The sequence below is a fragment of the Seriola lalandi genome, unplaced genomic scaffold (assembly GCF_002814215.2).
Source record: "Seriola lalandi dorsalis isolate HSWRI2012SDOR001 ecotype SW California unplaced genomic scaffold, Sedor1 jcf7180002054630, whole genome shotgun sequence".
Classification (NCBI taxonomy): Eukaryota; Metazoa; Chordata; class Actinopteri; order Carangiformes; family Carangidae; genus Seriola; species Seriola lalandi.
In genome coordinates this window covers 609,173-624,495 of record NW_019525183.1, presented here as the reverse complement: position 1 = coordinate 624,495, position 15,323 = coordinate 609,173, and the positions used below count along the sequence as shown (strand labels likewise).

The window sequence follows — 15,323 nt, the reverse complement described above, 5'->3', positions numbered from 1 at the left end:
GGTTAATCATTCTATCACAGATTCTGTGATTAAACGAGACAATGAGTGGAGCTGTGAGTCAGTCTCCTGCTACATGTTATATTTTAAATTTCCATGCTGAGGTCTGTCACGTGCACCAGAGTGAAGCATTTTGCCAGCTGCAATAAATGTACATGGGATGATACTAACCAGCGTCAGTCACACAGGACTTTGATGTAAAACCACAGTAATTTACTGCTACAGTTATTGCTGCTTAAAATATACAGTGACTTCCAAAGGTCATGCTGGTTGACTGGGTGAATGAAAGTGTATGTAAATATTCAGCGCGAGACTGAAAAAATTAAATGAATGCATTAAATCAAAATGAGACAAACATTGCTCAGAGTTGTTATGAGTTGTTTTACGTCTAGGGACGCTTGGCTAGCACTTTCCTCTTGCTTCAAATGTTTTGTGCTAAGCTAGGCTAAGCATACCCTTAACCACTGGGCTGAACTGGGCTCACAGAGCTGACATCATTATAAATCTTCTCATCTGACAGCAAATAAACATCTGTGAAAAATCCCTGTTTGAGTGAGTGTCTGGTCAGATTTAATTGCAGTGAAAAAAAAAAAGCTTTGTGCGAAACAAATTTAACACTTTAAAAAACACATTTAATGCTGCATGGAATTGGAGTTAAAACTATTCTTGTACAACTAATAAACCAGTAACACGAACCCGGATCTGTATGAATCAGACATGCAGTACAGAAAAAACACTGCACGGAGAACAAAATGACCACTAATAACTGCATCTGGGGCATTTTTAGGAACTAGGAGCTTAAATTTAGTTCAGTCATTTAAGAACCTTTTTTTTTTTTTTTTTTTTAAGACCCACACACATATTCTGGACTTTATGTGAGAATGAGTGTGCTGACTCATGTTTCCCACTTTGTGCCAAGTCATTGTTCCCCTGTGTGGTGGTTTCACATATTCATCTGAGGGAGAGAGAGAGAGTGTGTGTGTGTGTGTGTGTGTGTGTGTGTGTGTGTGTGTGTGTGTGTGTGTGTGTGGTGGGAAGGGAGGGGGTTGCCTACCATGATGAAAGCTACTGTTAACTCGCAGCTTTAATGACAGACTGACTCTGCCACAGACAGACAGACGGACTTTGTAGAGACACCCCCCCTCCTCTCAACCCTCAAACGTCTATCTCACCACACCCACCCACCCATCTACCCACCCACTCCATGATAATAGCAGATTGGTTTCATATTGTTATAATAACAGAGGAGACGAATGGAGCAGGGTGAGTCTAAACTTTGCTTATGGAGCAGATAAATTTCTCCTATAATTCTCTCAGTGTAATTCACTGTATATATACATCAAACGTTTTATACATACAGAGCATAAATACTAGTATGTATAACCTACAGTAGAGTACTTTTGTCCTTTGAAGACCACATGGCTGCAGCGTTTTTCTGGCTTGCAGTTATAATAATCGTTATTTCTCCAAGATAAATGAGAACCAGTTTCTCCAGCCCTGCTGCAACCAATCAGTCAACTCTCACATTATCAGGCTGCATTCTTTGCAAACTTGTTGCTGTCCTGTTGCTGTTTTCAGTGATGATAATCCAAACATCATTACATGAATCCTGGATCTGTGTTATAAATGTTTGGAGCCAACGCACAACAGCTTCAGTCTGTTCAGAGACACAGCGGCAAAACAACACTAATATCAGCCTGAGTGTGTGTGTGCGTGCGTGCGCGCGCGCGTGTGTGTGTGTGTGTTTGTGTGTGTGTGTGTGTGCAAGAAGCCTCACCTGTTGGCAGTCTCCAGGTTTTCTACTTTTCTCCATAGATCGCTGTTTTCTGACGTGTAGTTCTCCACCCTGATGCGCGCACACACACACACACACACACACACACACACACACACACACACACACACACACACACACACACACAGATTTTTGTCAACATTTTGACTCTGCTACTCAGATCAGAAAGTTTGAAGCTTAAGAGAATCAAGAGTTATTCAGGTGGTTTCACTGAATTTGACTGACAATACACTTTCACTCTTAGCCACAGTAGAGACACGGCTCTATGAATAACACTGAATAACCACTTTGGTCCAGACTGAAATATCTCAACAACTATTGAATGGGTTACCATTATATTTTGCATCCAATAATGAGTCCTCATGAGTTTGTTGACTCCCTAACTTCTCCTGTAGCACCACCAGCAGGTTGACATTTTAATTTGTCCAATATTTTACTTCAAAACCGATGACATTCCCATCATCCTCAGCTGTGCTAAGTGGCAGATGTTACCATGCTGACATGGTAAACTAAGATGGTGAATCTATGGGACTTCAGGGGCTGTTTAGATGAGTATTGGACAGTTAACATTGGTTATATTTCAGCTTTTCATCCAAAAACAACTATTGAATACACTTGTAATGTACCTAAGAACTAATAAAAACAAGAATGGGATTATATAGACATTAGAAGAGAGAGCTGTCACATTTTATACCATTATGTCCTAACTGACATATTAGAGACAACGTGGATCATTTTAATTCAACATTGAGATTCTTTACAGATATTTTAGAAGTGTTCAAGCATTTTGAAATGACATTTAAACATCTTTTATTGAGATAAGAGATTCCTGCTCTAGACTGTCTCCCTCTCATCCCTTTTTCTTTTTCCTTCCTCTATCCTGTGTCATCTCTGCTAATCCTACTGATCTCAATTATCAATCCAACATCCTGCTAATCTCTCGCTCTCTTCCTCATAATCCTCCTGATCTCCTCCTCGTTTGTATACGGCTCATTCATTCACATTCCTTCCAGCGAGTCGTCCTGCTGTTTTCTTTCGGCGGGGTCATGCAGTAATTCTGCCCTCGTCTTCAAAACAGACACAACAACACAAAGAGGATATAAAGAGGAGGATCTCTCTGTTTTTACCTCTGTTCTCCTGATTCAGTTGAAAGATAACATAACTCTCTCCTTACCCTGATGGGATTAATATGACGTTTTGTTACCACCTGTAGGAACCTCTATTGGTACTTATCAAAGGACTACACCAATTTACTTTATGCAACGTCAAAACACCCCCACATTTTCATCTCTCTTTCACTCTCGCTGTCGGAGTCTCTTTCGGTCTGACCCATGTGTTCAACAGGTTATTGGAGTCCCGCCATAGCAAAGAAAGGCCAGAATAACAAAGGAAAGAAAGGGAAGGAGGAGAAAGGATTTTCTGTTCACTTCTGAGGTTCTTTAATGAATCAGAAGACGTAGAGACAAGATGAGTGCTGGTGAAATCTAACCCCGCTATAACCTGTGTGTTTGTGGGTGTGCTGCCCCCAGTGTAATCCCCAGCAGAGCTGTAGCGTCTGTTACCGCACTCAGCTCTGAACCAGTTGGGAAAACCTCTAAATACAAAAACGGCATCTTAACTGAACTTCAACTGCCAAGTTCACTTCAGCATTACACAATTCTGTCTTTTCTCTCTTTGCCAGTTGCATTTTTCATTTTCTGTGCTGGTCATGTACATAAAGAGCACACAATTATGTATAAAAAGGCCTATGGTTAGATTCAACTCATGGAAAACCTCACTGACCAACATGGCTGCCTTCTGGACCAAAGACAATACTCTAAAATACATTGTTAAAACAGCTCGGAAAAATGGAAGAAAAAGTTATTCATTCACTGCATTGACATCGCTTTGTAACTGGCATGATTTGGTTCTGATTCAATTCAAACAAACCTCCTTATTGTCCTACAACTACTAAAAGCACATCAATGATCCACACCGATGACATGAACACACACATACATACATGTACTGTCCTGCTGCTGTAAATACTCTGGAGCACAAAGTGTGTATCAATTCACGTATTAAAATAGTCCCCAATCAGTGCACTATTTACTCCTGTTTGCACAACCTTTGCTAAAAAGGACAGGGTAGGGAAGTCAAAAAGTTTTGAGAGAAAGATTCAGGCCTCAGCATGCTTCAAAAAGAGGGGTCATCTGACTGTCTGACTTCATCGACATATTGTACAACCCTGGTTATATGAAGCAAACTGACGCCTTAAAACGTCATTGGTTTTGGTATTTTCTTTGTTGACAAAAGAAAAACATAAAATAACACCAGAATTATCCTTAAAGATTCTGTCACTGTGCCACAAAGATCTGTTCACCAAATTCAAGGATTACAACTGATTCAGTTTTTAGTTTTGGATTAATTAAAGATCAATTTAGTAAAACTGGTGCAAACACTAAACACAGAATTTCTGATTTTAATAGTGGCCACTGAGATATTGTAGTATGGTAACTTTAATACCATTTGAGGGGACTATAATGAGAAAAAAAGTGTTTGGAAGTCACAAAATGACAGACAGATACAAAGGTAAACCAAAGAGGAGTGGAAAAGGAACGGAAAAATAAGGGCAAAGATTTTTTCCAAGCCTTACTTCTTCTCCAGACATTCCACATACTCTTTCTTCTTCCTCCGACTCTCCTGAGCTGAGATCTGGGAAGAAAAACAGACAAACATTATCTTCTTTTTTTCTAGAATTAGGTACCCTAATTAATTTCTTCAGGTGGAGCTACAGAGCAGCTGCAGGAAATGTTTGACATCATGAGACTATTTCAGTAACTATTTCTGTTTTAGCATCACCATTTGATTCTCAGTAATACCCCCCCCCCCCCAGTCAGTCAGAATCATTCTGTGAATAGCTTTTATTCAATCAGATGTTCAGTGCTGCTGTGAACATGAACAGAATAAAAGGTACTGTGTGTACCTTATTTTTAATCTTCCGTCTGACTCTCTTCAGTGCCTTCTCTTCACTCTTGGTGAGAGGAAGTTTGTTGGGTACTGGGTAACCCTCAGCAACCAGGGTCCTCTTCTCTTCTTCTGTCAGCATGAGGGGTCCTGAACCCTGCAACTTCTGCACAATGGAACACACACTTCAACAACCATGCAACAACAATTTATCTTCAAATAAACGCTGCATGGGACTGACTCATCACGTTTTCGTCCACATGAAGAGTTAAACTGATTCACCAAATTCTCAAAAGGTTCTGTGTCTGATTACCCACGTCAGCATGCATTCAAACACACTCACTCTTCTCTGAGAAAAGAGATAAATGAGGAAAAATACTGAAACCTGATGCTATGACAGACGGCATCAGCGTTTATCTGTTTACAACAAACTAACAAACTGAAACTCTCAAACTTCTTTGTCCCTTCATTTATGGATGTTATTGTTGAATAACTCCGAAACAGGATCCTGTTGCATCATGGCACAAGAACAATCCTTTAACATTTGTGCTGTTTTTTTTTGTTTTTTTTTACAGCAGTTCAGCTGTTCATTTCTTTGCTGACATTGAGCAATCCTGTATAAACATTTAAGGAATAACATTATGACATGAGTCCAAATGTGAATCATTTGCTCGGAAAAAAGCTGAATCAGACCGACAATGGTCAGACACTGAATATTCAGATTTTGACTGAATTTTGTAGGCAAATACTTGGACTGATTTAACCCTAAAACCACAGTTGTATCCCCACGATACAGTATCTGAAGTTAGGACAAAACTAATTCTCTATATTCACAGTGGCAGACAAGATAACAAAGGTAATGTAACGTACATCTCTGTCACAATACACAGTATAGTCAAATAATTTGTAACTATAACAAAATCTATACTCTTATCTCAACCCAGCCTGGATTTCAAGCATAATATGTTAATGGAGCAACAATTTTTACACAATGCACATTAGAGGTGGAATTTGTAATTGCCAAAATTATAGTAAACGTCAAATGTTTACCAAGCATATCTGCTGTTCTCTATTCGTGAACCATGAGCCATTAAATGAACAATAGTGTGTCAGTGAATATGCACCCACAGGCGGTAGCTCTAATGACTTTCATATAATCCCTGAGTGAGCATTATGTTCTTTTACTCACATGTGGTGCAGTGAGGAGAGGTGAAGAGGAGATGGCGGAGGAAGAGGATGAGGAGGAGGAAGAGGCACGACCTCCTGGTCTCTGTTGTGGTTGAGGGGAAGACGGGGGCAGAGGGAGGTGTGGGGAGGAGGGAGGCAGGGAGCCGTCACTGTCGCCGTGGTTACTGCTGGGAGGGGTGGGCGGGAGCTGGAGAGCGTCGTCTACAGAAGAGGACAGTGTTGAATGAGTGCTTCTATTTTAAACTGAGGATATACAAAAACACATCTGAATGTTTGGATCATGTTTTCTTGAAAAGATGGAAGAGACTGTGGTGATTAGATACATTTGTGTCACTTCCTATATTGATCAATTTTGCAGAATTGATCTGTGATGCCAGTGTAACATGTGGGTGTGTTTGTGCATCTGTCTGTGTTGCATGTACCGCTGGGCAGGCTGAGATACTGTCCAATCTCTCTGGGTTCATCTTTTATAGCCACTGGCTTCATATCATCTTGACTGCGCTCCTGCAGACAAACAACAAACACACAAACAGCAGTGATGCTGATGAACGAGCAGAGAAAATCAACAACATTATACAAAGTTTTTCATTGTGGTGGGGTGGATGCTAACCGTGTGTTTCCAAGCCGATCCTCTGTGTGGGGGGGCTGGGCTTAATATGAGGGGCGGGCCTTCCAGAGGCTGAGGATCTAACCTTTGGACCACATCAGGTTCCTCCTGTTTCACCAAGATGGCTGACAGGTCCTGACTGAAGCTCCATTCAAACTCTAAGGAAAAGACAGAATATCACAATAAATGTCCACATGTACATTGAAATGTGTCCATGTGGCGATGGGCAAACTGTATCAGTTTGTAGGTCTGTGCTGAATCTCTATATTTAAAATACCTGTGAGAGTAGGCCTATGTTTTAAAACTACTACTACTACTAACTAACCCCAATAATGTAAAGTCATCTGCCATCATGAAAATCACATCTCTGTAAAGTTTCCTTATACTTGTGCTTAAATTTTTGTAGCAAATTTAGTAAACAACTGTATTTCTCTTCAAGGAGGCTTTGCTGTAGGTCTTCCAATGGGAAGTAACTGGTAGATTATAAATCACACTTTCAAAGAGCTTTCCCAAAACATTTGAGCACTTCCTGACCAGGCTGGTTATTACAGACTGCTGGACGAAGTCGCTCTGGCAACTGTGGTGCATAATTTGACTCCTGTGAGTGTGTATCTACCCTGAAATAAAAAGACAGGCTGAACCGTCAACTCGTCTTCAGTATCCCTCCTCAGAAAAGAAACAGTTGCAGCCTTTAAACACTGTCGAAAATATGCATAATTGAGTGACAACAATGAGCTGAGAGTACAATTTCAAAGGAGGTTCACCAAAACACAATGAGGATATATTTCTAGAAGCATGTGACAGGTACTCCAGTGTTTAGTCTGCCGTGACCTGCAGAAAGTATTTTTAGGGATATAAGTGCCTCTGCACGGCTGCAGAAAAGCTAGTCACTGGCACTCCTGGTGTATTTGTTGTCCTAGTGGGCAGGATGATGAGGAGGCTCTGGTCCTCCCTGCCAGCTCCTGAAATGAACTCTGGGAGGGACAGATATTTCTTGTGGAGCATCATCACAATTCTTCAGCAAAAACACATGTGAAGTGCAGAAAATTCATGTTTATCAAACAAAATGAACAATAGGGAACTACAATGACTGTCATCCAGTGATTCCCAACCAATAAAGCAGCTCAGCTAATATGAAAACACATTAATAAATATATAATAATGAAATTAATATTATCCATCCGTATATTAGTGCTTGGCAGGAATACAAACATAAATAGAATATGAAATTGGTGTGAGGCTAATATTTAGCATGTTTATATTCATAATAACCTTTCAGACCCTTTACTCAGTAGTTGCACCTTTGGCAGCGATTACAGCCTCCAGTGTTCTTGGTTGTGACTCGACAAACTTTGCACACCTAGATTTGAGGATTTTTCTGCCATTCCTCTCTGCAGATCCTCTCAAGCTCAAGCTCAGCAGACATGGCACTTAAATTGAGACCCCGACAGTTCAATTTTGATTTCATCAGATCAGACAATCTTGCTTCTCACAGTCTGAGACTCCTTTAGGTGCTTTTTTTTTTTTTTATGCAGACTTTCACTGAGGAGAGGCTTCCGTCTGGTTAATCTGCCACAGAGCCGAGATAAGTGGAGCGCTGCAGTGATGGTTCTCCTTCTGGAGGTTTTTTAGGCTCCAGTCTCTGGGCTCTGCAGGCAGCTCCTTCCAGCAGCTCCTTCCACCTTGTGGATTGGGTTCTGCTTCTACAGGCAGGTATGTGTGCCTTTCCAAATCATGTCCAGTCATCTGGATTGACCCCAGGTGGACTCCAGTCAAGGTGCAGAAACATCTTAAAGATGATCAAGAGAAATTGGAGGCACCTGAGCTAAACTTCATAGCAAATTGTCTGAATACTTATGTCAATGCGATAATTCACTTTTTCCTTTTAATAAATGATTATTATCATTATGGGGTACTGAGTGTAGATTGATGAGGGAAAACATGAGTTTATACAGTTTTATCATAGGGCTGCAACATAACACAATATGAAAAAAGTGTAGGGCTCTGAATTCTTTCTGAATGCACTGTATTTAAGAGATTATATTATATTTAGACTTCACTGTCCTGTTGACTTTTCCAAAATTCCCTACAGTGGGTAAAGGGCAGCCTTGACTCCCACACAGCTTGGTCACCCATGTGAGAACCTCTTGCAACCACCATTGGACTTCTCTCTAACATTATAGGATATTATTCCACTCCGAGAGGGCCTGAAGAAATTCTTCCCACTGGGAAGAGTCTCCTCGAGGATGCCTCAAAAAACAAGATTACCGAGTTAGCTGGATAACTGCACTGAGGAAAGCCTGGAACAGCTGTTTTTCTGTTCATGCCCCAGATTTGGTCGTTTCCAGATTTTACTCTGCACACTATCCAGCTAACTTAATTTCTCTCTGAGGGACAGAATCCAGATGCTGCAGTCCACAGCGTTATATAATCCAGAGTTAACAGACTAGGTGGCCTTTCTCTGACGGGTCATCTCTGATCTTTCCATCAGGTTTCTCATTATATGAATTTAAAGGAGCCTTCTATCAATTTTTACACATGAAGAAGTGGTTTACTAGTCATGGGGAGTACTACTAAGCCTGCAAAGACTGGTGTATAATACCACCTGTGGCTCAAGGGGAACTTCTCTAATGATGGCGTAGTGATATCATCAGGGATTTGAGACAAGTTTAAAGTGTTATAAAATGGAGGTGTAGAGTTGTGGGTATTTACCAGGCAGACAGGGTCTAAGAAAGGTACTATCGAGCTGCAGAAGGAGCTTAACCTGTGCTACAGGACTAAAACTCAGGATGCCTTGACCTCTGTGACATCAGTTCTGACTGTTTCTTTTTCTTTCTACTATATAATGTTTTTGTGTCTGGACCATTACATCAAATAGGAATTACGTTCATGTCTTTTACACACATTTTCATACATATCTTCTCTGCAAAATAATGTTCTGTTTATTTGCACAGTGCTGGTTCACCCCACCGGAGCTGAACGTTCACAATGTGTGTTTTCAATTAAGTCGCTTTTAAAGGTGAAGTGATTAGGCACTGTTCCAAGGAAGCCTCATTAGGCAAAAGTCCAACTAACAGTCGATATGAGTGTTTTGTTTCAACTTTGACTTTAAATTCAAAAGTGAAACGATGAAACTTTTTAGAGGTAACCAAGAACTAAAAGGTAACTTCAGGTTGAGAAGGAGAGGTGTGTGATGTTTTATCAAGTCAGCATTTTCTCTTTGGAATAAAACACCAGGTGAGACACTTTGATGTTTGTCACAGCACACACATTCACCTAAAAGGCTCCCATGGTGTATGGAAAGAGAGCAGTAGCAGTTTAACAAGACAAGGGCTGCTGTGTGTGTGTGTGTGTTGGGAGTGAACGTCATTTTAATCACCTCCTGGTTTCCTAGCAACATTTTGCTGGTAAAATGCTCTGAAGTTTACAAGCCGTGTGTGTGTGTGTGTGTGTGTGTGTGTGTGTGTGTGTGTGTGTGTGTGTGTGTGTGTGTGTGTGTGTGTACGTGCATGTGTGTGTGTGTGTGTGTGTGTGTGTGTTGGGCAGAAGCAGAGGGGGATGGAGGTGTGTGCCCATCAGAGAGCTGGTATCCTGTCCATCACTACAGCAGAGGATCCATCCTAAAAACAAATCTCTGCGGCCTCTTTCTGCTGGTTTAGACAAACCTAAAGCCAATAAGTTTCAAGCTCAACACTGTAATCTGTGGAGTCAATATCAGAAATAAACTCTGACTTCAAGATTGTCAAAAAATAACCATTTGGCTGGTTATGAGAGAAGTCTTGAGTTGATTTGCAAGATCAGTATCTGAGCCAATAGAGATGTTTATTAGTATCAGCTGAACTGGTTCTAATTAAATTCAGATTTTGAGTTCATTTTAGAGCAAAACAGCCACAAAGATGAACATGTACTGTTCATGCTGATCAGTAAACTTCATGGTAACCTGCCCATTATCCTATTGGATAAATATTTTCAGAGCAGACGTTTTGGCATGGCATAGCAGGAAAACCACAAGAGTGATTGATAACATTAAAAACAACTGCATTCCCTTTTCCCATTTCCATTTAGATGAGCTTGTGCTGGCACTGTGCATGCTGACTCACTGTCATGCCTTGCCGGGATACTTGATGGCACTGAGCCACCGTTGACATTTGTTTCACCTGCTCTTTCCCTGCTCTGATAAGTCGAAATGTCTGCTGTGAAAAAGGTCTGTCAGGACTTGCAGAGAAGTCGACATTTTGAACTGATGTTCGCACTAGAAGGAAGGTCAGGGGGTCACCACAAATATCAGGGTGGTCTTTAGGTTTTCAGATACCCTGACACGGACCAAAATGTTGGTGAAGAGGAAACTCTGACCTGGCGGAGGCTCTGGAGGGAAAGTCTGAGTGTTACCAAAATCATTATTATTTATACTGTGGTTTCAGCTCTGTTCTAGATCAGCAGAGTACATAATGAGCTGGATTTCAGAACACTGGAGTGCTAATGAATCAGCAAGGCGGCACATGTTAGTGTCATTACATCAACAACATGCGGTATATCCCTAGAGTCAGGTAAGGTAGGTATAGTGTGTGGCTGCAGCTAATAATTATTTCTTCTCTCCATTTATCGGCTGATTATTTTCATTCTAATAGTTCATTGTTTGTTTTATAAAATGCCTGAAAATTGTGAGAAAAACATTTGACAATTTGAGAAAAACACAGGACACACAGAGGAAGCTGTGTGTCAGTGGGTGTAACATGTTAAGTTGAAGGGACACGGTGCTGCCATAGCACGGAAAACACAGCTGCACCTAATAAAGTAATTATGTGCAGTGACATGTCACTATTATTATCAAATTAGACATATCAGGCTCCCAGGTGTGGTGTTAACTCCAACCAGCTCATCAATACCTGTTTTTTAATATCAAAATTTTTGTTCAAATCTTTCCATAAATTGAATGATTTATTAGTACGGCCCTCACTGCTACCTCCAATGTGTCATTTGTTAATAATGTCACCGATCAGCCTGGCGACTCATTGACAGGAGAGATTAGGAGAAACAAATGGATTCAGTTTTTGGGTGGATGCACCGTTTACTTATTCTGTATATCCACTGTAGAAGTCAGACCCTCAGAGGTCTCTCCTAATGAGGCCGGCCCTGCTGCTAACCTCAGCCTCGTTAAGCCTCCTGCTCTCGTTAAGCCAGGGCTTGATTGGAAGCCTTCTACAAGGCTTTTAATGGATAACAGAAGCTGTTCGCTGTTAGCCAACGCAAAGGAAAACTGATCATCAGAGACCGAGTGACACATCTTTTGACAGTGTCACAGGGGAGGTTTGAGTTAAAAATAATATTCTGTTCATACTTACAACATGAACAGAGATAATATTAAGGACCTGATGGTTCCAACATGATCAAAATTGTCTTATAATTTTGAGCCTTGGCCCATCAGAGGACATTTTCCAAATAATGAAGGGACTGTTGATATAATGTGTTGCATCCCACATACAGAACAGGAGATAGAAAGTGGGGGATGCTGTGAGTGGAAGTAATAAAAGTAAAACCTGATCCTCTCAGTTACCATTTAATGGAATCTCTTTGGACGCTGTATTAGCAGAAAAAAATAAAAGAAAGTCTGTGTGTGTGGGTAAAATCTTGTAAACTCAGGTAAGAAATCCTCTGATGGAGCAGTGGTTAATGACCAGAGGCTCCTGGCAGTCGCCACAGAGGAGAGGTGGTGACTGTGTTTGATCTCTGTGGGACAGCAGCTGTATTAAAACAATAGATGGAGCCGCACAGTAGGAGCTGTAGTAAAATACACAGCTTCTCTTTGACTGTATAAGAGCAACGAGACCACAGACAGAGAGAGAGAAAGAGAGAGAGGGTGAGACAAACACAGGAAAGCTAAAACTTGCTAAACTTCTTAAGTATCGATGATCCTGTATATGAATGTGTCTGGTGAGTGCCATAAAACACACAAACCGACAGATTTAAATGCTAAGCTACTGTGAAATGTATTGGCTTGTTGTGTTGTCCAGTTTGTACAATATCAACTGGGTATTATAACGTGCTCACATGGTGCAGTAAAGGTGTGTTTCATCATCATCTAAAAGTTAATAATAGTTGGGATCTACAGTGAGCTTCATCTGGCCACGGGTGAACACATGGGCTATGGTTTGATTTATTTTCATGTCATATCAACTATTATAGGAGTGTTAAAATGTTATGATCAATAAAATAAACCATTATTATTTTTTCCAGCCAAAAAACGACTTTAGACCCTTGTGGTTCCTCTGTAATTCAAACACTGCATCATGGGAGATATTTGAGCACTGTGGTCAAAGTGGGAGATTTTGTAGGGTCTCTTATCTGGCAGCTTCCTGGAAGAATATTTAATGATCCAAATTTTATCTGTGATCAGTTATGAGATCTGAACTTCTGCTTTTCTGATCTAAGAACCTTGTAATTCTACTTGGGCAGGACCTTAAACAGAGAAAGAGCCACTGATTAATTTTGTTTCTGAAAGGTCAACAACTTCTAACATCCCTAGGTGGTTAATTAAACGGCATCATCATGAAACATCATGATAAACTAACTGCTGCTCTTACTGCTGTGCTCTCAGTGGATGCTGAGAGCGCCTGGAAAAAGGCACAAAGTGCAGGGAGAGAGTCTCTTCTCTGCACTGAGCTTCATCTGAGATTAGAGTTGAATACCGTTGAAGAATTTACAGAATTTATGAGAAAATCTTGCCAGAACCTTCTGCCATTTCCCGGGAAAAATGCTTGTGAGAATCAGGGACTTTCAGTATGTGCTTTTGTGTTCACATTTATTGTGTATATGCTGAAACAAAATCACCTTCCCCAAATGCCACAAACAGTACCAAAGAACTAAAGAACAACATGCTGAAGTCTACCCTTGAAATGATTCACTATTATTATGGAGCAGCTGCAGCAGCCTAGTCAAAATAATTTAGATGCCAAAATGGCAAATAACACTTCAGCTGTGGCACAAAATATTTGTTCAAGTATAAAAGAGTAAAAAAAAAATCAGAATATTAAATGGTAGTGGTAAACTGCACAAAGTAAAAATCCCTTTTACAGGAATTAAGAAACTGGTTAATTTACAACTTTCCAGCAGCAATGGAAGTAAATCAAGCCTTGAAAGTTAAAGCAAACAGTTCCTACAGGTTGATGACTTACAAATCCTCTGTCTGTACGAAGGCAGTGTTGGAACAAACTGATGCATCATTCGGACAGTACTGTACTGCAGGAAGTAGTCCTATCTATCACTATCAGAATGGTGTGAAAAAGACTATCAGAAAGTATCAGGCCAGACTCGTCAGAGCTTCTTACTACAGCAAGATAATGAGCCAAAAAGAACCAGGTGGTGGCTTCACGTGATGAAGAGCAGCACAGTGTCTAGAATTACACCCCATGGAGCTGGTTTAAGATGAACTGAACACAAGGTGAAAGCAAGGCAGACAAGTGCAACACATTAATGGGAACTCGTGCAACATTGTTGGGATTCAAATTAAGAGATACTGAGGTATTAAACTATGTGCATTTCAATAACATGTGGAAAAACGGAGGTTTCTAAAACTTGTGAGCCGCAGTGTATATAATGGTCAATTCGCGCAGTTGATATACAGTAAGGTAGAGATGTAAAACTGTTGGAAAGTAAGTGCCACAAAGTTTATGCTCAGGATTTATGGAGCAGATGCAGGTTGTAAAAATGAAGTTTGGATGAAGTTCAATAATAAATAGACTGGAATAGATTCAAATGCAAATGATATGTGCTTTTCTGTCTGCATGTGTGTGTGCATGTGTGTGTTTGTGTGTGTATGTGTGTGTATGTATTCCATATGTGAGCTTGAGTTGACAGTTACACAACTACAGATGGAAACACACAAAAGTAATATATACCTTATAAATAGCCTGAAATCAAAGCTTGAATTTGAAGCAATGTTTGAACGCTTTATTTTATAAAGTAATATATCATTTTAATGGCATTTTAATCTACATAACTTTCTGCTTCCTTTGGCTTCAGTAAATTTACATTCTAACCAAAGCATACATGATTGGAGTGACTCTAACTCTATCTGACATTGATTTACAACCTGGATCTTATTTTCTCCTGAAGCTAATTATTATCTGCAGAAATATTCCATTTCACAGTACTGAGCTAAACACATGCACGCACTGGCAACGCATACATCAAACAGTTGTTTTTTTTTTTTTATGTGAATTACACTCCTTTTGCTCAATGTGCGGTTTTGGCAATACAGATAATCTGATATTCATACCAATAAAGTAGGATTTAATTGGATTAAGGGAGACAGAGAAAGATAGAAAACAGGAGAGTCAGATAGAGACAGGGAGAGAAAGTGAGAAAGATAACCTGACAGAAGAGAGAGAGAGAGAGAGAGAGAGAGAGAAAGACAGAGAGAGAGAGAGACAGAGAGAGAGAGAGAGAGAGAGAAAGACAGAGTTTCCGCTGGCTTCGGCTAAAGCTGCAGACTCAAAACCATATGCTTGTCATAGTGTTGTGTGAGCCTGTGTGTGTGTGTGTGTGTGTGTGAGTCTGTGTGTGTGTGTGTGTGTGTGAGTCTGTGTGTGTGTGTGTTAGGTGGGCAGGGCTTAGCTGGAGGAAAACTGCTCAGACTGGGATCCTGCTGTGAGCAGCAGGATCCCCGGGACAAATGGAGAAAGGACAGCAGACAGACAGACAGAATGAGACAGTCAGGTACAGACAGAGAAGGAGAGGAAGACAGCAGGGGATAATGGGGAAGATGAGTCACAAAGAGTGAGAAAGGCAGAA

At 40.5% G+C, this 15,323-nt stretch overlaps 1 protein-coding gene across 1 annotated transcript in view; it reads right to left on the bottom strand.

The window, feature by feature from the left end:
- Positions 1–15,323, bottom strand: part of creb3l1 (cAMP responsive element binding protein 3-like 1) — a 32,921-nt gene that overhangs the window by 4,946 nt on the left and 12,652 nt on the right. The window contains exons 4-9 of the mRNA XM_023420250.2: positions 6,537–6,691; positions 6,349–6,430; positions 5,928–6,127; positions 4,758–4,904; positions 4,428–4,486; positions 1,775–1,843 (exon numbers count right to left, since the gene is read on the bottom strand). Coding sequence (XP_023276018.1) covers positions 1,775–1,843; positions 4,428–4,486; positions 4,758–4,904; positions 5,928–6,127; positions 6,349–6,430; positions 6,537–6,691 — 712 coding nt within the window. The remainder of the gene's footprint in view (positions 1–1,774; positions 1,844–4,427; positions 4,487–4,757; positions 4,905–5,927; positions 6,128–6,348; positions 6,431–6,536; positions 6,692–15,323) is intronic.